We start from the raw sequence: 24,733 nt of genomic DNA, 5'->3' as shown, positions 1-24,733 counted from the left end.
TAATAATTTTTTTGGACATGATTGATAAACACATGTCATTAATAGAATTAGGTAATGATGCATGATTATATGTGATGTGGTCCAAAACTTTCTATTTATATGGTAGCAATAAGCTTTTCTATTTATATGATATATTGCTAGTATATTGTTTATGTAATAAAGTGATATATCAATTTTTATATCCTTAAATAAGCATAGCTTCTTTTGCTAAACCATTATATTAATGATAAATACAGTGTCATTTGATACTTGTTCTCCATTATCCTTGAATTGTGGAATTAAATAAACACGACTTATTTATTTAAATGCCAAAAAAAAAAAAGGAAAAAAAGTTTAAATCAAATGCGACATTTTTTTTTCTTCATTTTTTAAAAAGTTATTTATTATATATTGATAAGTTGGTCTTGGACCTTTGACTGCGTCTTAAAACGGAGAGGGTTGTCTTTTTTCTTTTTTCTTTTTTCTTTTTTTTTTGTCGATAAATAAATAAATAATATAACATTACAAAATTAGCCTAATGAGAATTCCTCTACGATATTTATTAAAAATTCATTTATAAAATGAACTAAAATACTTATAAATATAATAAAATATCAATGTCTATCAATTATATATATTGATAGATACTGATAAACTACTATCATCTATCACCGATAATAGAAAATTTAGTTCACACAAGAGAATATGGAATACGAGGAGGAAACTAGTATTTTTTTTTTCTAGTAACTTGAATTTTTGGTTAATTACTTTTTATCTTTTATATATGTGAGTGTTCGGGTCAACTTACGCACATCTCTACTAGTCTCATAGGACAACCCGTCTAACCTTACAACACTCGAGTGTCAAGGAACTCATGACCTTTTAACCCTTTATCAAGTGAATGTTCTCTTATCCACCACTAGAATAACCCATGAATCTATGATAGTTGATTAATTACTCATAGTTAAATCTATGTTTGTGTAAAATATCAAAGAAATTCCATATAGTGAAAAATCCAATTTGATAACACTTTTTTTTCTCTACATTCTACTTTTAAAGAGAACAAAAATAACGGTTTTCCTTTTTTGTTTTATAAGGAGTTGAAAGTAAATATAAATGTTAAATAGAGCAAATTATGTGGAGAAATAAGAGGGATGACTAAATTGAATAAGAAATGTGATATGTTAATTTAATTTCAATTATTTAATCATAATTTGTCATGTGATGAATTTTTATTACTTATTTTTAAAAAATATTTTAAAATTTGTTGCATTTGTGATTGGAATGGGATGCGCTTAAGAATTTATAGATAAGACTATTAACTCATACAAGAATAATTCAACATTTAGATATGTCGCATGTTATTATAATCTCAGACCCTTTTCAGTTCAATCTGAACGTCATAAAAGATACTTTTGTAGAAAACTTGAACATATAAATTTAGTAGATAAGTTATTGATTACCATTTTAAAAATGGATAAATTGGTTTTCACCTTTATCGAACTAAAGAGTAACTTTTAAACATTAAAATTTAAATGATCATATAAGATTTCAAATCAAATTCGAAAGATTGAAATAATAAAAAAAAGTTGAGCTAAGAGACAAGAGAAATTATGTAAAGTGTAAAACTCAGGTTTGAGGTAGAGTGTAGAACTAGTACACATATTACCATTTTGTGGCTAATAACTTCTCTATGATTAGATGAACCATTTGTTAGTCAATGACGTGAGTTCTTAGTCCATCTCCAATTTTTCCATTGAATAAAAGTAAAGAAAAAAAAAAAGGTTCAACATAATTTGGCAATATCTCATAGTTTTGAAGGCTAACTTATGAAAAGATATCTTTTAAATTTCGCTATTTGCCTAAACAAAAGTTTAGAGATGATTATGGATCGAGCTGGATTTTAGACATGATTTCAATTGTTCGAATTAGGCGGGGAATGGGGAGGGAGTGGAGAAAAAAAACTGTATCAATTAAAATAATATTTACAAGCTAATGAACCCATCCCAAACCAATCAAATCATGTAACATTTAAGTCGGGTTAGTTTGAGTTGTTTGGATAATTTTTTTTTTTTAAATAAAATGTTAATATTTAAAGCATCTATTTATTCTCCTGTGTTCAAACATGGAATTAAGATAAGTAACTCGATTTCAAGTTATATTAATTATAAGAAATTATGTTTTAAATACAATTTTTTTTAAATCTCGTGTGAGAGATAATCCAAAAAGAATTATGAATATATGCAATTCACAAGTAAAGAAGATGTTATTAAATTTAACAATGTCTTGGAGTTGGATATGTTGATCTCAAGCTAATTTTAAGCGAACTTTCGAACCACATCCATTCACATGCAATTTTCATTTACCTGAACCTAACTCAAATAAGATTATAACCCATTATTTTTTACTTTTGGTTTGATCGAGAAGCTTGGTTTTCTTTTCATTTGAGTTTCGTCGAGCTATGACCGATAGAGAATGGATAGAGTTTATCTCTTTGTCATCGTTGTTGAGGTAGTTTTAACTTTATGCGTGAGAGAAAAGATTCTGTGTCTAGAATATTGACCCTCGGGGGATTTCTCCCGTAAATACTTTTTTCTCGTTTGCTAGATAACTTCTCCTTTTTGGTGAGTTCATGTTTTTCAACCAATTATGGATTTGAAATCTTCGTGAGCTAAACGGGGAAGGGGAAGGGCCCCAATTAGTTTCTACATATTTATTTAGTATAATTATCTAATGTTATGTTGTTATTATTATAATATAAATATTACATTTAAATTTCAAATTTGATTATTTATTGGGAAAGATAATGAATATGTTTGAATTTAATATTTAAATGTAGATTATATATGTGAATAATTTGATTTATATTTATTTATTTATATTAAAAGAAATTAATTGGCTTTTTTGGGCCAAAATTTGAGTATTTTTAAATTCAAATTGTCATATAAAACTAATATAATAAACAATTTAGTAATAAAATTAATTATTTAATTAAAATTTATTCATCTCCGATCCTATTCCATCTTGTGGACATAACTTGAGTTGATTCGAAGGTCAGTCTTTTAAATATTTATAATTATAACTTTTTCACAAATATTTTCAAAATTAAAGTGAAACTAGTTTCAAAATGTCTACGAGAAAAATATTATTGTATTTTCTTCAATAATTTGATAGCATTTTATAATTTTAGGCATGAATTGAAACCCAAAAAGAAATTAACCAAGGAATTTTCTTAGGCGAGTTTTAGCGCCACTCGTAAACCTCCCATCCTCACACAATCAGCCTTCAGCCCCATTGAACCCCCTATCTTCATCTTTCTCTCTTTCGTTCTCAAACTGTCAATCAAAATCCATCAATGGAGAAATCTGTTCTTCTCCGTTCTCTCACCTGTTCATCCTTAGTTTGCAACAGAATCTTCTTCCGCTCAGCTCACCGGTTGTCTCGCTCTACATTACCGCCATGTTCCTCCTTTGTTTCCAGGAAGTTACACCGTCTCAATCCCAGCCTCACCAGACGCTCACTACCCCGTCGTCAATTGAGATTACTGCCGCCTTATTCGCAATCTTGTTCACTTCACTTCGGAAAGCAGTTCTCGTCTCTGGCTCCGCGTGCTGTTGCTTCTCCCCCTGCTCACTCCCCTCCAGGTTTCAGTTTCATTTCTGTTTTGTTTTTCAATTAATTCCGTGTTTTACTCTTACCCAATTCGTGAAAACAAGTTTCAATTTAATGTTTCTTTTTGTGCTTTAGTTTATAGGATTTGAGTCTATATTTGATGGGACTGAGTGTTTTTTGTTTGTTTTTTTGAATGAAGAGTTTGCAGAAGTGTCCGATGAGGTTGCTCAGAAGCTTGGATTCGAGAAGGTATCTGAGGAATTTATTGGTGAGTGCAAATCAAAAGCTGTGCTTTTTAGACATAAGAAGACTGGTGCGGAGGTTATGTCCGTGGCGAATGATGATGAGAATAAGGTCTTTGGGATCGTATTCCGTACACCACCGTAAGTTAGACTTCGAATTTTGACTTTTCTGTTTGATTATTTGCTGGTATTTTTTTCATTTTGATGAAAAAGCAACTGATAAGTGAAAGAAGAAAACATGAGGTATATGAAAGGACATGTAATGTCATTCTTAGTTGTCTCTGTTCTATCTCAAGTTATAAATATTTCACAGGAATGATTCTACTGGAATTCCACACATATTAGAACACAGTGTATTGTGTGGATCAAGGAAGTACCCAGTGAAGGAGCCTTTTGTTGAATTATTGAAAGGAAGCTTACATACATTCTTAAATGCATTTACATATCCTGATAGGACATGCTACCCAGTTGCTTCAACAAATACAAAGGTAAGCATGAGTCACAGGCAAGATTGTAGTGGCTGAGATGCGAATTGTTCAGTTTTCAGTGGACTGAAAATGACTTTGTTTTTATTTCTAGGATTTTTATAATCTTGTTGATGTATACTTGGATGCGGTCTTCTTTCCTAAGTGCGTGGAGGACTTTAAGACATTTCAACAAGAGGGTTGGCATTATGAACTAAACGACCCTTCAGAAGACATTTCTTATAAAGGTAATTTCTGATGCATATACTCATCATGGTGCATTATTCTCTCAACTTATAGGAGAGAAATTCTAGATTCTTTTTTCTTCACTAAAGTTTTCCTCCATGCTAGGGGTGGTGTTCAATGAAATGAAAGGAGTTTACTCCCAGCCTGACAATATCCTAGGACGAGTTACTCAGCAGGCAAGGACCATTTTGTTGTTTTTCTCCCTCTGGTTTTGTTTTTCCCCTCCTAAATTCTGGAACCTTTGATCATGTTGTTCGTCTGTCTTTCTTTATGACTAGAAAGAAACCTTAACCTTAGAGTACTGGCTCTAATTCCATGACGATTATAAGGATATTGGAGGAAAGATTCATTTTGTTGTATGTTCCAATGGTCGTGTACAGCCTAGTTCTCATGGAGTCATTTAGAATAGGAAAGAAAGGGAGATGGCATCCATCGGAAATTCAACTACTCATGCAAAAGTAAACTTAAGATCAAATAAGAAATATATAAATCAATCTTTCAAAATCATATCCAACTAGTATCTACTTGATTTAGGGCAGATGGAGATGGGAGAAATTGAGAGGCTATTTTATTGTTTTCCGTGTAGTTATAGTTACTTATGTTTTCGGGTGCATCTCCTAATCCTTAGTGGTTTATTTGGTTCACGTCTCTCTGTAATCTGAGCTTTGCTCTTTTCATTATGTCAATGAAAAGTTCTGTTTCTATTAAGAAAAAGTTATAGATACTTATGTTGCAGCTGTTAACCTTGCCCATAAATTTTTTTTAATGTTGAGACACGAAAGAAGAATTTAAAATATGACCTTCTAAGAGCCCTAAAAGAAGCAAAATTATGGAATCTTTTAAAAAACAAGGGCCAAAAAATATTTGAGTGTTGAGATAGTGAGAGAGGTTTGGAATCTCTAACCTTCCAAAGGGTCCTAAAAGATGATGAAATTCTTGATCTCACGTATCTTCTTTGAAGAATAGTTGCTATTAATCCTCCTAGATTGAAGATAAAAGAATATGGTTACTTGGAAATAAGAGTATGTTTGGGCCAAGGAGTATTGTAATTATAGCCATTTGATGATTATTTGTTAAAAATAAAAGAATAGGGAAGAGAATAACAACACAGTTACGTGGAAACCCTAGTACAGGGAGAAAAACCACGATAGACACTGATTTTTATTATTAATTTTGATACACAAAGTACAAGAGAATATGCCAAATAAATAGACTAGTGGGAAGCCCTAGGATACACACAATTACTAAAAATGCCCCTAGGGTTACAAGTTGCTTTTTCGACACTCCCCCTCAAGTTGGGGCGTAAATATCAATAAGACCCAACTTGCTGACACAGTAATCAAAACTTTGTTTCAGTAATCCTTTTGTGAGCACATATGCAATTTGCTGATTTAAGGGAACATAAGGAATGCATATACTTCCGTTGTCAAGTCTTTCCTTGATGAAGTGTCGGTCGATCTCAACGTGTTTTGTTCTGTCATGCTGAACAGGATTATTTGCAATATTTATTACTGCCTTATTGTCACAAAACAGTTTCATTGGGAGCTCATTGTCTTGATGAAGATTTGACAACACTTTCATCAACCAGATCTCTTCACATATCCCTAAACTCATGACTCAATACTCAGCTTCTGCACTACTTTTGGCCACAACTCCCTGTTTCTTGCTCCTCCAGGTCACAAGATTACCCCAAACAAATGTGTAATACCCTGATGTTGATTTTCTATCAACAACAGACCCTGCCCAATCAGAATCAGTGTAGACTTCAATGCAGCGTTTATCGGACTTCTTGAACGTTAACCCCTTACCTGGTGTACCTTTCAGATATCGAAGGATGCGTTCAACTGCTGTCATGTGTTCTTCACAAGGAGCCTGCATAAACTGACTGACGACACTCACTGCATATGAAATATCAGGTCTCATATGAGATAAGTATATCAATTTCCCAACTAACCGCTGATACCTTTCTTTATTGACCGGAACACTGTTATTAGTATTGCTGAGTTTTGAATTATATTCAACTGGGGTGTCAGCAGGTTTGCACCCAGTCATTCCTATTTTCGTTAGAAGATCAATCGTGTATTTTCGTTGGGACACTGAGATTCCGTCCCTAGATCGGGCTACTTCCATTCCGAGAAAGTATCTTAACTTCCCAAGGTCTTTAATTTCAAACTCTTTGGCCATCTTTGCTTTGAGTTTCACAATTTCAACATCATCATCACCGGAGAGCACAATAACGTCAATGTACACAATGAGAACTGCTACCTTCCTTGAAGTTGACTTCTTTGTAAAAAGTGTATGATTTGAGTACCCTTGGGTATACCCTTGTCCTTTGACAAAGGTGGCAAATCTGTCAAACCAGGCTCTCGGAGATTGTTTCAACCCATATAGCGACTTTCTCAGCCGGCAGACTCGCTGTTTGAACTGATCTTCAAATCCGGGAGGAGGATTCATGTGGACTTCCTTCTCAAGTTCTCCATTGAGAAAGGCATTCTTTACATCCATTTGATGCAAAGGCCAATCTTTGTTAACTGCAACTGATAGCAATACTCGGATAGTATTGAGTTTGGCTACGGGAGAGAATGTCTCGGAGTAATCTACCCCAAAGGTTTGAGTAAACCCTTTGGCAACTAACATGGCTTTGTATCGATCAACAGTCCCATCTGACTTGTACTTTATAGTGAAAACCCATTTGCACCCAACCGTCTTGTGCCCTTTAGGTAGGATCACCTGGTCTCACGTTCCATTTTTCTCCACAGCTCTCATCTCCTCCATAACAGCAGCTTTCCAAACTTCAGTTCCCATTGCTTCCTGTATGTTACTCGGTATCACCCCTGCATCTAAACTAGTGGTAAAGGCCCTAAATTCAGATGACAGGTTACTGTATGTCATGTAACTATGCATGGGGTACCTTGTACATGACCGAATACCTTTCCTCAGGGCTATTGGAAGATCAAGAGAAGCATCATATTCCTTCAAACTGTCAGAATTTCCATTGTGATCACTAGTCTCCTCTTCCTGTTTCTCATCTTCAGAAATCACACATTTTTCATGTTTAGTATCACTCACATTTTCTAGAGATGTGTCTGAATTGTCATTCACTGTCGTCTTCCCATCTGCTATAGTGGTGTTATCAGCACCTTTCCTTCCTTTTTCCTTTCTGCACTTGTTAGTACAAGTATCAATCTCATTAATTTCAGGAATACACGTACTTGATGTCGGGTTTGACTCATGGACCGGAGCCGGAGATGCAACAGGTGACGCTGCTTCCTTCCTGATATTCTTCCTATAGTATGTTATCCATGAGACTTGATTGGTAGGAAGGATAGGACCAACATGTTCGGGAATAGGGGCAGACTCCAAGGGAATTGTATATGTGGATCAGTTAGTCTCTTCATTAGAGGTCTCCCCCTGGAGATGGCTAACAGGGAAGAAGGGCTGATCCTTAAGGAAGGTGATATCCATGGAAACGAAATATTTGCGAGAGGATGGGTGGTAACATTTATACCCGCGCTGATGAAGTGGATACCCAACAAAGACACACTTTTGAGCATGGGTGGTAAATTTCGTGCGGTTTGGACAATGAGAGTGAACAAAGGCAACACAGCCAAAAACTCGAAGTGGTACATCGGAGACTAAACGAGTTGTAGGGTATGACTTTTTTAAACAGTCTAAGGGGTTTTGAAAATTGAGGACCCGGGAAGGCATTCGGTTGATTAAGTGAGCAGTAGTAAGGATGGCATCACCCCATAGGTAAGACGAGAGTGATGTGGATAGCATTAAGGACCTAGCAACTTCAACCAAATGACGATTTTTCCTCTCTGCTACCCCATTTTGTTGGGGAGTGTAGGCACACGAACTCTGGTGGATAATCTCTTTGGAAGCAAGAAACTCCTGGAAGGAAGCGTTAAAGAATTCCCACCCATTGTCACTTCTCAAAATACCAATCCTGACATTAAACTGGGTTTCCACAGTGGCATAAAATTGTTGGAATATAGATAACACCTCAGACTTATTAGTGAGAAGAAAGACCCAAGTAAGCCGAGTGTGGTCGTCTATAAAAGTGACAAACCAGTGTTTCCCTGTGGAGGTTGTGGTTGGTGAGGGACCCCAAACATCACTGTGGACTAAGGTGAAGGGTTTGGATGGTTTATAGGGCTGGGAGTGGAAGGAGACACGACTCTGTTTGGCATGAATACACACTTCACACTTTAAAGAAGACACATTAATATTGCGAAATACATGCGGAAATAAGTGTTTCATGTACTGAAAGTTCGGATGCCCTAAGCGGTAATGCCATAACAGAAAATCATTCTCAGAGGTAGAAAAATTTAAGGAGACAAGGCTAGTCCTATAATCATTCCTAGAGGAAACATCATCAGTTAGGAAGTAGAGTCCCCCATCGTGCCGGGCAGTGTCAATCGTCGTCCCCAAGCTTAGATCCTGAAATAAAACAGAGTCGGGTGAAAAAATTGCCTGACAATTCAAATCTCTTGTAATCTTACTGATGGATAACAAATTATATGAAATTTTAGGAACATGTAAAACGTCCCGCAAAACCAAACCCTCAAACGGAGATAAATCCCCTTTTCCTGCAACAGGTGCGAACGACCCATCTGCAATCCTAATTCGTTCGTCTTGGATAATATGAGAGAAACTGATCAGAGGTACCAGTAGGATGATCCGTCGCCCTTGAGTCAACAATCCAAGGTTTTTTACCGTTCACATTAATAAGACCAAAAGACTGTATATTGCCTGACTGGGCGATGGTACTGATTCCAACCGTACTCAGGCAGGTCGTATTGTCAACTGAGGGAAACACAAGCAAGATATTTGTAGTAGGTAAAATAGGGAAAGAATTTACCGGGTTTTCATCTGGGTATTGGGTCAAGCCACAACCGGTTGGAAACGGGGCAGCCACTAACGGCTGGAAGGAGATCGATGGCTGGAGAGGGGTCACTGGCTGAAGGTGGTTGCCAGCTCGTTGTTGGTCGAATGCGTCTAGGGCAGAATCGGAGAGGTCCTGTTCTCCTTGCCGGACAAGTGGGTTCGCCGGATCTGACGCGAAAACCCTAGGGTACGCCGGCGCGGTCGAGTTTTTTCCTGTCGAAGTTGAAGCCCTAGGCGCGATCAGAAGCTGGATAGACGAATGCCCGGCTTGTTCGTCGAGAATCTGCGGTCGAAGGCGCGATCTGAAGCTGTCGAAGAGACTTTGTTTGCCGAAAGGTTGCTACGGATGCGAACTTCCCCGATCGGAGCCGGATCTGATCCACCTTGTGGTGGGTCTGAGGGGTTGCTGTGGCCATACCTGATCTGAGCCGGATCAGTCGACGGTGGCGCGAGACGAGGCTGATTGGCTCCGTTAGCGTATTCTTCAGATCTGTCCGTGTGCGGCTCCCATTGACGGCGGCTCTCTGTTGACTGCAACTGGACGGCAGAAATTAATTCCGGTAAGACAGCTTGAAAACATTCCTTTACCGCAGCCCGAATAGTAATTTTCATATCAAAACTCGAAGATCCACCAGCTGAAGGCGACTGTGAATGGTTCTCTTTCATAATGGCTAGGGTTTCGTCCCTTTGCTTTGATACCATGTTAAAAATAAAAGAATAGGGAAGAGAATAACAACACAGTTACGTGGAAACCCTAGTACAGGGAGAAAAACCACGATAGACACTGATTTTTACTATTAATTCTGATATACAAAGTACAAGAGAATAGGCCAAATAAATAGACTAGTGGGAAGCCCTAGAGTACACACAATTACTAAAAATGCCCCTAGGGTTACAAGCTACTTTTTCGACATTATTAATAATCGGTAGACTTTTCTTTGTCAATTTTTTAGGAAAAGGTTATCTCTACCTTTTGCCCTTAACTTGTTCTTTGGTTCTTTTGATGAATATACATCTTCGTTGCTTATATAAAAGAAATAATCTTTGATCCTTCACGTTTCTGTTTAGTAGGTCTCTGAACTTTCAATTTTAAATCTCATAGTTTCCAAAACTGAGATTCTGTGTCTAATATGTCATTTACCTTTAAATTATGTGTCTAGTAGGTAAGTGACCTATTTGACCCTTTTTAAAAATTCATTTTTCTATTATGTACAAAATTGAAAGTTGTGGGCTTTATTAACAAACTTGAAAGTTTAGAGACCTGTTAAATATTTTTTTAAAGTTCTAGACCTTCTAGACCCAACTTTAAACTTTGTAATTTAACCTAAGAAGAACCATTAAATTCATTTTCAATGCTTAGGTGTAAGTTGAAAAAAAAATCTCTTGTTGTATATGTAGCTGGTTGTTCATTGATAAAAGTTTTTGCAGGCTCTTTTTCCGGACAATACATATGGAGTTGATAGTGGAGGAGACCCACGAGTTATTCCCAAGCTTACATTTGAGGAGTTCAAGGTTATTTTCTTAGCATACTTTTATTGGAATTGATTGCAAAATTTGCGTTTTGAAAATTGTAAAATAAAAAACTGGATATGTCATTGATGAAAGAACAAAGGAAGTACTGTAGAAGGGAGCTTAGAAGAACGTTCGCCAGTTCGATAATAAAATGAAAAATGTAAATCCTGAAGTTGCAACCACTTTTCACGATCTCTTTTGGTAAATGCTTGTCGTGTGGCCTGCGGGTTGCTTTCTGTTATCTTGTGCATGTCGTCTGTTGAAAGTTGGTTATTTCTTAAAGAATATGAAGTATTTTATTTTACAAAACATTATTAAGAAATTTAACCTAACTTTATGCCATTCATTATGAAATTTAAGTTTACTGCCAGAATTTCCAGCTCCAAGGGTGTTGATTTTTTTTTTTGTTGTTTTTTAGTTGGAGTAGGATTGTATCAATCCATAACTATCATTTTGCGCAACTGAATCTTTGATGTACTTATTTGTTTGATTAACTTTATAGAGTTAAGACTCAAGGATAGCTCTATCTGATTAGTTAAGATTCCAAAAGGACTGGACTCTTTCTCTTCAACAATGTGCATGCACGTATGTGACTATATTTCCCATTGAAGTTAAACCGTAAACCTTATCTCTGCCCACACATATTTCTTTCACTTACTTTTGGGTTGATCTTAAAGTTATATGTTCTCCTTTTTGTGTTTTCTCATTTTTCATGCCTGCAGGAATTTCACAGTAAGTTTTACCACCCAGGAAATGCAAGGATCTGGTTTTATGGAGATGATGATCCAGTTGAACGTTTGCGCATTTTGAAAGGTAATTAATGGAGAATAATATATATATATATATATTTATTATTATTTTTTACTATTTATATATATATATATTTAAAGAAAAGGCAATTAATTTTTTTTTGTCCATCATTGTTCTAATTTATTATAGTATTTGAATTCTATGTATTTATTATTATTATTATCATTATTTGAGTAAAATGTACGGATCTGTACGTGCAATAAAATAAGGCGTGAGTATGAATTTTCTTGATCTATTTTTTTTTTTTTTTGCCTTTAAATATTTCTTCCTTTAAGTAAAACTGTTTCTTGCCAAAAAGTATCGAGTATTACGTACTTTTAATGAAGTCTAGTTTCTTATTTTTTCAAAGTGAACAAGCATAGAGTGATACCTACATGCACACAGACACCCAAAGCCCTCATTAATTGTTGTTTTAGAAAATTCTCTCATTTATGCTGATTTTCACACATATTTTTTATTTTTTATTCTTTCCTCTTACTTCTCTAACACTTACACTTGTCTTTGTTTGTGTTTTATTTTTAATTTATTATTATTATTATTTTTTACAAAATTTGTTTAATGATATTTTGATTTGTTTATTGACATAAGGTTTTTTTTCTTGTTTAGATTGAAATATCATTCTCATGTTTTAGCCTTACTTTCAATATAGACCATAGTTTGTTGAAGATTTTAGCTTGTTAAAAATTTTATTTTCATCTGTATCATTTGGTTAAAACTTATTTGATGTTCTTGCCATGATGGAGGAATAAAGTAGATCAAATGTGACAAGTTCTTTCTGTGTATGTGACATGACCTGATATTTTTATTTTGAAAATGTAAAAGTTTGACAAGTTATATTAATTGGAAAACATGAATTTGGGTTAGGTTTTGAGGCCCTATTTCGATTAAGATGCAGAAAGAGGGCTTGGTTAATCATGTTTTGGAGGGTCAACAATAACGTTTGTTTGATTTTTGTGACTTCTTTTGGACTGCATTAACTATTAATTTATTATGATAGATTTTTACTACTACTTATTAATGACAGGGGTGTCTCTTAAGATACAATCTAAGGATAAAAGATAAAATTTGAGAAGTACTGTAATTATGATATTATACTTAAAGCGGACCCTGTTATTTAACCACAGAGTCTTTGTTATTGGATATGTATTTTATCAAGTAGTGACTAGTTTTGTCACCTCTCTGCCTCCATCACAGAGTATCTAGATATGTTTGATGCAAGTCCTGTTTCCAACCAATCTAAGATCGAGCAACAAAGGCTATTCTCAGAGCCAGTTAGGATTGTTGAGAAGTTTCCTTCTGGTGATGGAGGTGATTTGAGGAAAAAGCATATGGTCTGCGTCAATTGGTTGCTTTCTGAAAAGCCATTAGACTTGGAAACTGAGCTTACTCTTGGGTTTTTGGACCATCTTATGCTGGGAACTCCTGCCTCTCCGCTGAGGAAAATCTTACTGGAGAGTGGTCTAGGAGATGCCATTGTTGGTGGTGGGATTGAAGATGAGCTCTTACAACCGCAGTTTAGTATTGGATTGAAGGGTGTTTTGGATGATGACATTCCAAAAGTAGAAGAATTAATTCTAAATACCTTTAAGAAATTAGCAGAGGAAGGTTTTGACAACGATGCAGTAGAGGCTTCCATGAATACCATTGAGTTTTCCCTGCGGGAAAATAACACTGGATCTTTCCCTCGAGGCTTATCACTTATGCTTCGATCCATTGTAAGCTAGAACCAGCTCTTTTTATTGTCTATGTTAATCAAATTTTGAAGTTTGTTGGCTTATAATTCTTTAAAATTAAAATCAACAGGGTAAATGGATATATGATATGGATCCATTTGAACCATTGAAGTATGAAGAGCCACTGAAAGCCTTGAAAGCCAGAATAGCCACAGAAGGTCCCAAAGCTGTTTTTTCTCCATTGATAGAAAAATTCATCTTGAACAACCCTCATCGTGTAACTGTCGAGATGCAGGTAAAGTAGGTTGAATCTTATCACTCAGAATTTCATTCACTATGTCATGATATTTAATTTTATTAGTTTTCATTTTGCCTTCCTTTTGCAGCCTGATCCAGAGAAAGCTTCTCGTGATGAAGCAGCTGAAAAAGAAATCTTGCAGAAAGTTAAAGAAAGCATGACTGAAGAAGATCTTGCTGAACTAGCACGTGCTACACAGGAATTACGGCTGAAACAGGAAACGCCTGATCCACCAGAAGCTTTAAAATGTGTTCCATGCCTTTGCCTTGAAGATATTCCGAAAGAACCTACTCGTGTTCCAACAGAAGTAACCACTTCAATCCATATTTGACTGCAGTGGACAATATGCATTATAGTTTAATTTCCAATCTCATACTCTTTAATATAATCTGCCTGCAGATTGGGAATGTTAATGGAGTAACCGTCTTACAACATGAACTCTTCACAAATGATGTTCTTTATTCTGAAGTTGTTTTTGATATGGGTTCGCTGAAGCAGGAGCTTCTTCCTTTTGTACCTTTATTTTGGTAAGTGATGGAACTTCATTAGTTTGTTTTTCACTGCAGATAGCTTTAACCTTTTCAATTTCCACAAATATGTAGTGATGTATCAAATCATCATTATAGGGAAGGAAATAGGTGCCTTATCTACTGAGCGCTCGGATTGATAAATAGCTTTTCATTTGTATTCCTATTTTTTAACCTTGCAAAAGATCATTGACCCGAAGAATTCTTGTGTGCCTCCTCAAAATTGCAATTATTAATTTGTGAGATTCCTTTAGGAAATTCAGAAGGCAGATGGGAATTATATTATCTGTGACTTTTGAAGGCATTTTGCTTGAAGATGTTGCAGAGAGAGATCGACCATAGTTTGAACTTTAACTTTAAATTTAGATACAGCAGTTCTCTCGTCATAATGTTGCAATTGTAGCCAAGAGATTTAAGACCACAGCCCGGGATAGAAGAACTTTTATTTTTGAGCTTTTGACTTTCATAAACACGTTATATTTGTCACAATAAGAGGGAAAAAGTAATAGAATTTCTGTAATAATAAAATATAATCTTACCCATAGAAAAAAAACGTTAAACAGAACATTCTGTGTATGCTCCGTTGATGTTGAGATATATACAAGTGGTCTGAGCTAGCTCCCCATACTTTTAGACTTTCAGTAGCCTATTATCTTATAGATGATATCAATCATTAAAGTATAGTGGGCCTTAAGCATTTGATCGGATCGGAATTTGGGAGTGGTTTGAACTGAACCATAACATTCCTTGCCATTCTCTGTGAGTATATATTTTTGACTTCCAAATGTTCTTTGCAGTCAATCTTTGTTAGAGATGGGCACAAAAGACTTGACTTTTGTGCAACTTAATCAGTTAATTGGAAGGAAAACTGGTGGGATATCAGTTTATCCATTTACGTCATCTATACGTGGCAATGACAAGGCATGCACTCATATGATTGTGAGAGGCAAGGCTATGTCAGGATGTACTGAAGACTTGTTCAACCTGGTATATAACTTCAGAGCTTTTATTCTTTATATATATACATATATATATATGCACTGCTTATATTCATGTGTAGAATTCCATCTAAAAACAATTTTGTGGGGGGGGGGGGGTGTGGGTGGAGATAGTGGTGGTGGTGTAGGGGTGGGGGTTTGGTCTGTAATAACTAAGTTAACTAAGTTTATTTCTTTCTCTTTTGTAATTATTCGCTTGGTCCTTTTCGGCTTGATTAGAGGTCTTTCTTTTAGGTTGTCTCATTTGTGGGTTCTCTCTCTTTCTATTTGTTTAATTCTTTCATCTTTTTTCTCAATTAAAGTTCATTCATTCATCTAAAAATAATGTGAAGTTTCTATTTGCTGTTACTATTGGTTTTTAATTTATGACCCAAAGTTAGCGGCTTCCTGATAAACAACTTAAATAGTTTGTTTCTTTTTATGGTGTAGATGAACTGCATCCTTCAAGAAGTACAGTTTACTGATCAACAACGTTTTAAGCAGTTTGTATCTCAGAGCAAGTCACGAATGGAGGTACATAAAATGAATAGACGACTAAAACGCCGATGCCCACAATTGTGGTATGTAAAGTACTAATTGTATGTGATGTCTATCAGAATCGGTTAAGGGGTAGTGGTCATGGAATTGCTGCTGCTAGGATGGATGCAAAGTTGAACAGTGCAGGGTGGATCTCTGAACAAATGGGTGGTCTCAGGTTGGGATCATTTTTCTTTTTGGTCTCTTTTGGTGCTATATTTCTGACGTGTGTGCTCCCTGTGGCCATTTTAACTCTTTACATGGTAGTGGAACTTTTGTTGGGATTTGACATATGGTCTAGCAATTTATCTGATGGTTTTTAATAGGAACCAGAAACCAAAATAAAAATGAACATAAAATAGTATTAATATAAAGGACAATTACAAGTTTTTGAAGCACTTAGAGAAGCTTGCCTCCAAACTCCTACGGGGTACAGATTATTTCTAGAAACTTATTGGCCTCAAGCTCCTCAACCTATAAGGGCACATATTAAAACGGAATAATTCCTCATATGAGACTGATTGAGAATTGTGCTATAGCTACTTCTCTGGAAGCATCCCTTAGGTCGTGAAAAAAAGATTTTCGGGGTGGTGGAAGACACAAAAAGGAGAATTCATGGTAATATTGATGATATTGGAGCACTTATGGAAGAGAGAAATAATCTGTAAACAGAGTTGCTGGATCTTTTATAATCAGAACATAAAAAGTGAGCTCAAAAGGGTAAAAAGAGGGGGGAACGGAAATTCTAACTTTTTGCATAGATGGGCATCACATAGAAATTAGAAAACGCAGAAACTTTATTTCCATTTATGGATATAAATGAGCTTCGCAAGAATGCCAAAGCTCTTTTGTGACTTCATATCTCGTGCCTTCTTTTGGGTTCTTTGGAAGGAAAGAAACCAAAAAGTCTTCATGGACAAGGATAAGCTCTTCAACACTTTTTTTTTACCTTGTCATTTATTATGCTATATCTTGGTGTAAAAGTTCTCATCTTTTTGCTTCATTATCACATGCATCCCTTCTTATCAACTGGGATTTCTTATTGTAATGCCATGGATTGTATATCCTGTTTGTAATTTCAAACATCAACAAAATTGGTTCTTAAAAAAAAAAACTGCACACTTCGGATATGGAGGTTCAACGGGAGATGGATGGTTAGCTCCTTTGGGAGGAGGTTTTCTCTTCCCCCTGCCTATAAGTTGTATCTCTTCTGTTTTGTGTAATACATATGTTTCTGATAAAAAAAAAAATCCGGATTTGCTGATTTTTCAAAAACAGTAGCTCTAAAGAAGTTCATCACAAGCAAAAATCCGGATTTAGTCTAGAGATATTGGTTGGACATTTGTGGAATGCTTTGGAAAATCAGGAGCCAATAATTGATAAAATTCAGAAAAAGCTGTTCAGATGGAGGCGTTTTAGTTTGTCAAGGGGAGGTAAATTCACTTTGATCAAGGCAGTTCTCTCAAGTATTCCAATTTATTACTTGTCTTCTTTTGCAATGCCTTTGAAAGTGAACAGAGAATTAGAGAAGACTATGAGAAAGTTCTTTTGGGAAGGTTCAGATGGAAGCAAGATTAATCACCTTGTCAAATGGGAGATAGTTTCCAAACAACAAAAACATGGAGGCCTTGGTTTTGGTGATCTAAAAAACCAAAATGTGGCTCTGTTGGCAAAATGGGGTTGGAGGTTTATGCATGAGTAAGAAGCTCTTTGGTGTAGGGTAGTAAAAAATATTCATGGTAGTGATTCATTTGAATGGCATACGGCTGGAAAAGAAGGGAGAATCCTTAGAAGTCCTTGGATACTATTTCTCGAGTTTGTCCAAAAGTTGCATCATTTGCATCTTGTAAACTTGGTAATGGCTTTACAATTTCTTTTTGGCATCACAACTGGTTGAGTTCCTCTCCACTGAGTTCTTTGTTTCCAAAATTATATAGAATTACCATGTCTCCTAAAAGTTCAGTCTTTCAACATTGGGATTCAACTACTTTATCATGGTCAATTACTCTAAGAAGATTACTGAAAGACTGTCTCCTAAAAGTTCAGTTTTTCAACATTGGGCTTCAACTACTTTATCTTGGTCAATTACTCTAAGATTACTAAAAGATGATGAAATTCAGGATTTTCAAAATCTTTTATTTTTATTAGAAGGTAAAAGGATAGTTGATGGGCAAGATTGTAGATCTTAGTCTTTAGATGCTTTAGGTGCTTTTTCGGTGAAATCATTATTCAAGCATTTGAATTCATCTTCACCAATAATAGACGGTCTTTTGTACAAAAACTTATGGAAATCAAGCTGTCCATGGAGAATAAATATTATAATTTGGGTAATGATTTATGGTTTTCTCAATTGCTCAAACTCTTCAAAGGAAGCTGCCAGACCATTATATTTTGCTCTCAATCTGCCCCCTGTGTGTGCAGAATTCTGAAGACAGCCAGCATATCTTCTTTGAATGTCATTACTCTTTGGAATTATGGAGGAAATTGTTTGCAACATTTAATCTTCGTTGGGTTTTCAGCAATGTTTTCAAGGACAATGTGGCTCAGCTTATCATCGGTCCTTTTTTAAAAGCTCGCTCGCTTCAGTTATGGATTAATGCAATTAAAGCAGTTTTGACAGAAATTTGGTTTGAGAGAAATCAACGTATTTTTCAAGGAAAGTCTCTTTAATGGTTTGACTGTTATGAGATTGCAAGAGTTAAAGCTTCTTGGTTTTCACTTTCCAAGATTTTTTCGGATATTCTATTCAAGATATTTGTCTTAATTGGAATGCTTTAATTCATTCTTATGTAATGGTATTTTTAGACGTATGGTTTTCTATTGTATTCAAAATGTGTTCATTTTGGGTTATGATGAGGATGCTATGGGTGTGTCAACCTAGTTGAGATAGTCAGGTGCATCTATTGAGACAACCTAGTTGTAATGGTTTTCTTATGTTTAGTAGTTTCTTGTAATTCGAGCATTACTCTTTTTTCATTTCATCAATGAAAAGTGGTAGAGGACTGATGTGTACTTAATATTTTAAATAAAATTTATTCTAATAATATTTTTAACAATTTTTCCTTGAGCTAAATGAGCTTTGAACACAGCATGTATATATCATCTTATCTGAAATGTTCCGGGAAAGTAGTAGATTAATTTCTACCTCCTTTTCTTGTTTTGTTTATCGTACATAGTTATCTGGAATTTCTGCAAACTCTTGAAGAGAAAGTTGATCAAAACTGGGCTGAAATTTCTTCATCACTTGAGGAAATTCGCCAATCCTTACTTTCGAGGAAAAATTGCCTAGTCAACATTACTGCTGATGGCAAAAATCTCATAAAGTCGGAGAAGTTTATTGGCAAATTTCTTGATTTGCTTCCTAATCAACCCGTCATTAAGAACAGCACTTGGAATGCCCGCCTTCCTTCAGATAATGAAGCCATCGTGATACCTACTCAGGTAAGAGCACTCTTTTGTTATTTTTTGACTCTTTTTTTCCCCTCAACTATTCGTTAATAGCTACCTCCTCCAGGTTAATTACGTTGGAAAAGCTGCTAACATTTATGAAACTGGCTATCAACTTGATGGAAGTGCCTATGTTATTTCAAAGTTCATTAGTAATACTTGGCTGTGGGATCGTGTTAGAGTAAGTGGAGGTGCTTATGGAGGGTTTTGTGATTTCGATACTCATTCAGGTACAACATCGTGCTACCATCTTTTTGCCAGTGCATTAAATACCAATAGGTAATCTTACCCTAGACGAATTGTATTTGCAGGAGTATTCTCCTTTTTATCTTATCGTGACCCAAATTTGTTAAAGACACTTGATGTATATGATGGAACCGTTGATTTTCTACGTGAATTGGATTTGGATGACGACACTCTAGCAAAAGCCATAATTGGAACCATTGGAGATGTTGATTCATACCAGCTTCCTGATGCTAAAGGTTATAGTAGGTATGGCAGCACCCTGCTTATTTCTCCTCGTTCTACAGTCAGCCTGTTCTTTGCAATGCATCACGGTGTTTTGTATTGCTGGTCTTTTGTCTCTTTGTCAAATGTCCATTCTGTTTGAATTGTATTTACCATCTATATTTTTTCTTTTCAGCTTGTTGCGGTATTTATTAGGAATTACAGAAGAAGAAAGGCAAAGGAGAAGGGAAGAAATTTTATCGACCAGGTAAGAATGACTGCTACCTAATGTTTTTATTTAGCAAGCTGAACCTAGCCCTCAGAAACACTGTTGGCTGTGCTGAAGTATAATAAGTTTAGCAATAGATTGGCTTGGAGATTCTTTTAATTTATCGTGTCAATAAAGATCCAACTGTAGCAGCACCGTCCGCTAAAATTTGCCCTTAATCAATTTTTAGCCAAGCTGCATGTTAGATGTTTTTACAGCTCTTGTTTGTCTATCTCAACTGGAAATTGTAAAAAGTCAATATCATGTTCACCTCCATTCTCTGTCTTTGCTTTTTACTCTCATCCAGACGTGGATTCTTTCCCCTATAGTCCTATATTCAATACCTCTATCACCAAACCTTTCTTTTTTTTTTTACCTTGGCTTTTTAGAGAATCCCGCTCCTGTGTCGTGGGACTTGTAGCGCAGCAGTTCACTGGATGGGTTTGTTTATCCTTCCCGTTTCGAGTGTCTTCTTGGATAGTTATAGCGGCCCATGTACCTTGTGTTTCCTACTTTCTTTTCTTCATATATATTTGTTGGTCACCTCCTTGTTGGATCCATTTTTTGGAGGAAAAATCTGAAGTCAAACTTCATTATTTTCTATTATATTATGAACGATGAGTTTAGAACAGAAAATAGAGTCCTTAACCTTGGAACCAAATAAAGGGGGTGAGTTTTCCCATCATATTCTGCATTAGTTTTCTATAGTCTAAGCAAGTCTACCACCTAAATATGCTCGCTTAACTCACATTCTTCTGGGGACATTTTAGGGTGCAAGTTTGGCATCTTTAAATCCTATTTTGTTCTGGTCTTGAACTTTCATATTTTTTGATCAACTCACAAACTTTGCATTAGTTTTTACCATAATTTTTCACATAATCATGCAATAAAAACTTGATGCAGCATGTCTTTTGCTTATTTAGTTGATGAGTTGAAGTCGACACAGTCCATTATTTGTTCCTAGATGTAGCAGGTCATGTGTGTGGATCAGGATATTGAGGCAGGTAGCAAGATAGTTTGTAGGACGAATTGACCCTTGTTGTTAGGCCAAAATGGTCATTAGGTAAGGTTAGGCTATATTGCGATAGTGCGCAAGGCTCCTCTGCTCCAAAGGGAGACATGTCAAAGTTCTTTGAATAATCTTATGGGCCTTTTGGTTTGAGGGAATAGAGGGTGGGAATAGGCATAGATGTATAAACTCCTTGTTTGGTTGAAGAATTTGAAGTATTTATCTAGGAAAACGTTTTCCAAGGCATTAAGGATGTCTCTCTCTGCATGCTTTTTATCCTACCGTAATTGATGGGTTTTTAATAAACCTCCACTTTTTTTGCTTCTTCCTTTTTTTTCCTCCGTTTTTATTCCCTTTTCCATCTATTTTTTTCTCTTTTTTATTCATTGTTTTCCTCCTTTTTTTTATTTTATTATTTTTTTATTTTTTTAATATATTTATTATTTCAACTTTTTTTAATCATTTTTCTGCTTTAGATATTTTTACATGTTTTTCTTTTCTATTTTTTCTTTAATATATTTATTTTTTCCTTCTTCATTATATTTATTATTCATCTTTTTCTCTTTTTTTTTTTCCTTTTAATTTTATTATTTTATTTCTTTTCATTCTCATGTTTTTCTATTCTATGAATGAAGATTAAATTAAATTATTTTGTTTAAAATTATTATGGTGTAAATTAATTATTGAAAGGTAAATTTGGTTTAATTTAATACTTTATAATTGCTCATTATTCTAGTAACTTTAATTATAAATTACTCATTTTAAATACTTGTAATTAATAATTTTATTATTATTATTATTTGATTGTTAAATAATTATTTTTCTCAAAATTTTGAATTAAATTTATTGTTTATCAACTAATCTATAAAATTTTATGGAGTTGTCACAATTAATTTTATAAATTACATACAAAGTTAGTTTGTTCCCATCAAACTCAGATAGCATTTCCATGCACAACCAAATACAATCATCCTTGATTCCCATCAATCTTATTCCAGTTTATAATTCTCAGTCATCTAGAAAATCTTAAACTAAACGGCCTCTTACAGATTTTCTTTTCCTGTTTCTGGGTTTTATAATCTGGTTCATAAGAGATTTCTATCAACCAATTAAATGAAGTTCAATGACAAGGGGTAAAATAGACTAAAACCAAACATTTTAAGATTTGGTACCTAAACTAGTTGAGTATCATTATCCTTTGTTAGCAGGTCCATTGAGATAAAAGTAGAATAAGTATTACATACTAGAGACCAAAATAAGATTTAAACATAATTTTATTATAACGTAGAACTAGAAACTTTCCAAATATAATATAAATGACTGCCGTGTACATGTTTAACTTCATGTTGTTTAAAGTTATTAACACACTAGCATCATCAATATATATATAAAGAAAGACTCTCTTTTCCATGAGGAAGACGGTCTTCAGAGCATTGTCCAGGACAGAATTAATGCTTGCAAATACTCTATAAATATCTTACAATGATTTTTCAATTGATTGTGAGGAGCAATCTTATATTGTCTTCTAACACAGATAGATTCTTTACTCTTTTGCAATACTCCTGACACATCTCTCTCTCACAACAGCTTGAAAGATTTCAAGAACTTCGCCGATTCACTCGAGGCAGTTAGAAACAAAGGAGTGGTAGTTTCAGTTGCATCTCCTGAAGACGTAGAAACCGCACACGGCGAACGCCCAGGCTTTTTCCAAGTGAAGAAGGCCCTTTAAGATGCAACCCTTCAAGCTCCCATTGCAGCACCATCCCCACTTCCATAATCTACAAAGAAAGAGAAGAGAAACAGAACAAATTCTAGAGAAAGAAAGAAAAAGAAAGAAAAAAGGTAACCAGCATTATTGATTCATTTTCACATTACTGTTATGCCATGAACAAAAACATTGCATTGTTTCAAAAAAATTCAAGAGGAGACAAAAAAAGTTAATATTTTACGCAGCGGGAAATGATTGTTGTGTACGGAACATGGGGATTTGATAGTTGATAAAAGGGGATTTTGTACTCTTAAATGCTGTTATCAGTGGTCTGTGTTCATTGATAAGTATGAACTGAAGAAATGGTGATGTATTTAATTCTTGCATCTTCTCTATTCACTTGCTCTCAATTTTCTTATCAAGTTTTGTTGTTCTGACTTTCGCCCCCATTTCAATTTAATAAAAGAAGCATATTTATTATATATATATAACATTCATTTGATATTTGGATCCACTTGGTCGTTCATTGATTTGAATTCTTACAGTTCTTAAAGCCCAAACCAAATTGAATGATGGCTTATTGAATAATATATGAGAAAGTTGCCATTAATAGGTGAGGTTTTTTTTTTTTTCCTTCCAAGTACATCTGACTTGCTTTTATTTTATTTAGGTGTAATTATAACTCTAGTATTTGTTTCACTTATATAGTCATGAATACTTTGGGGCTAAATTATTATTATTTTTAAAATCAGGTGTAATGGTTAGTTATTGCACAATTGGTATAGACATGACATGTATCTAAAGATGTTCCTTTATCTCATGAAGGCGAGGCCCCGATGGGACCTACTCTAAATAGAGAAAGAAATTTTCACTTTACACAGGAAATGAGGGAGGGAGTGGGAGGATTTTTTTTCCCATGGTCTAAATGGGAGTAGGGGTAGGAATTATATTCCCTATCCTCGTCTTTGCCCCATTTTCCGTCGTCCGTCCTTTTCTTTTTTTCTTCCAATTTTTATATATTGTCCTTTAAAATGAGGTTTGAATGATGACGGAGTTAGAGATATCATTTTTCAATCTTGCTTTGTCCTGTCAACATATCTACATAAGTCATCGACTATGAGGGTTAAAGGTTCCAATCTCTCTCCGACATGTTTGTTTGACTTAAAAATAATAGTAAATGAATAAGACCAGTGATTAATAGGTTGCTTAGTTATCTGTGATTACACATGAGTTACAATAATGCTCATTATTGATGATACTTAAAGATAAGATTAGTCTTAAACATTATTTTATTAAAAATAATGATTTAGAAGTTGATTTAAATGTATGTTTTTTCTTTCAATGCATGTGACTCTAGATTCCTGTCATCAGAACAAAATGTTGTCACACCCATCCATTATTTGTCATGTTGAATTCATATTATTAATAGAGGGATTACTCCTAAGTTTAGTAGGAATGTGTGTTGAATTTTAATCAAAATTTAAGGATGATTGTAACTTTTGGATTTGAACGAATAAGTTGAAATTATGGTTAGGTATAGAGAAAAAAAATTGTATTTAACTATATTTTAACTATTTAATTAAATAGTAACAAAAAATATGTTGTAACATCACTTCATCTATCTTAGCTTTTTATATATATGCAATCATATGACCTATTATGTGATGATAATTTATCGATAAAATATTATTTTAGTCCAAAACTTTCTCATTTCATTTTAGACTTTATATTTTCAACTTTTCAAAATTAGTTACTATTTTATCAAACTTGGTAAAGACAGGAATATTTATTTTCATTCTAGGAGAAGGGTAACAGAGACTTTTTTTCCTTTAATTTTTAATTTTTATTTTAAAAGTAGGTACTAAATCACTTTTTTCTAACATTTACTTTAATTTTAACTTTTAGAATTTATTGAAATTACAAAAACTAAACATAAGTTTCAAATAGAGAAGGAAAATATAATTGGGTTAAATTATGAGGTTGGTTTGTTTGGACTTTATACGTGTGTTTAGGTTTTTAAACTTAAAAACAGCAAATGTTGAGGGTTCCTCAAGGCAAGACTCAAAGGTCACGAATGCACCCAAGCC

The 24,733-nt window shown here is 34.6% G+C and overlaps 1 protein-coding gene across 1 annotated transcript; it reads left to right on the top strand.

The window, feature by feature from the left end:
• Positions 1 to 3,163: 3,163 nt before the first annotated feature.
• On the top strand, positions 3,164 to 23,032 carry LOC120077722 (presequence protease 1, chloroplastic/mitochondrial-like). Its single transcript, XM_039031685.2, has 19 exons — positions 3,164 to 3,623; positions 3,791 to 3,974; positions 4,147 to 4,321; positions 4,413 to 4,545; positions 4,649 to 4,719; positions 10,862 to 10,945; positions 11,668 to 11,758; positions 12,950 to 13,470; positions 13,559 to 13,723; positions 13,815 to 14,033; positions 14,126 to 14,253; positions 15,051 to 15,240; positions 15,681 to 15,764; positions 15,848 to 15,945; positions 18,944 to 19,208; positions 19,282 to 19,444; positions 19,526 to 19,706; positions 19,858 to 19,929; positions 22,526 to 23,032. Exons 1-19 carry the CDS (start codon positions 3,335 to 3,337, stop codon positions 22,665 to 22,667), a joined length of 3,255 nt encoding a protein of 1,084 aa, XP_038887613.1. The 5' UTR covers positions 3,164 to 3,334; the 3' UTR covers positions 22,668 to 23,032.
• Positions 23,033 to 24,733: the final 1,701 nt, after the last annotated feature.

The sequence above is a fragment of the Benincasa hispida genome, chromosome 5, assembly GCF_027475165.1.
Source record: "Benincasa hispida cultivar pf3 chromosome 5, pf3_genome.v1.1, whole genome shotgun sequence".
Taxonomy (NCBI): domain Eukaryota; kingdom Viridiplantae; phylum Streptophyta; class Magnoliopsida; order Cucurbitales; family Cucurbitaceae; genus Benincasa; species Benincasa hispida.
Note: the sequence above shows the minus strand (reverse complement) of the source record. Positions and strands in the feature narration are given on the sequence as shown.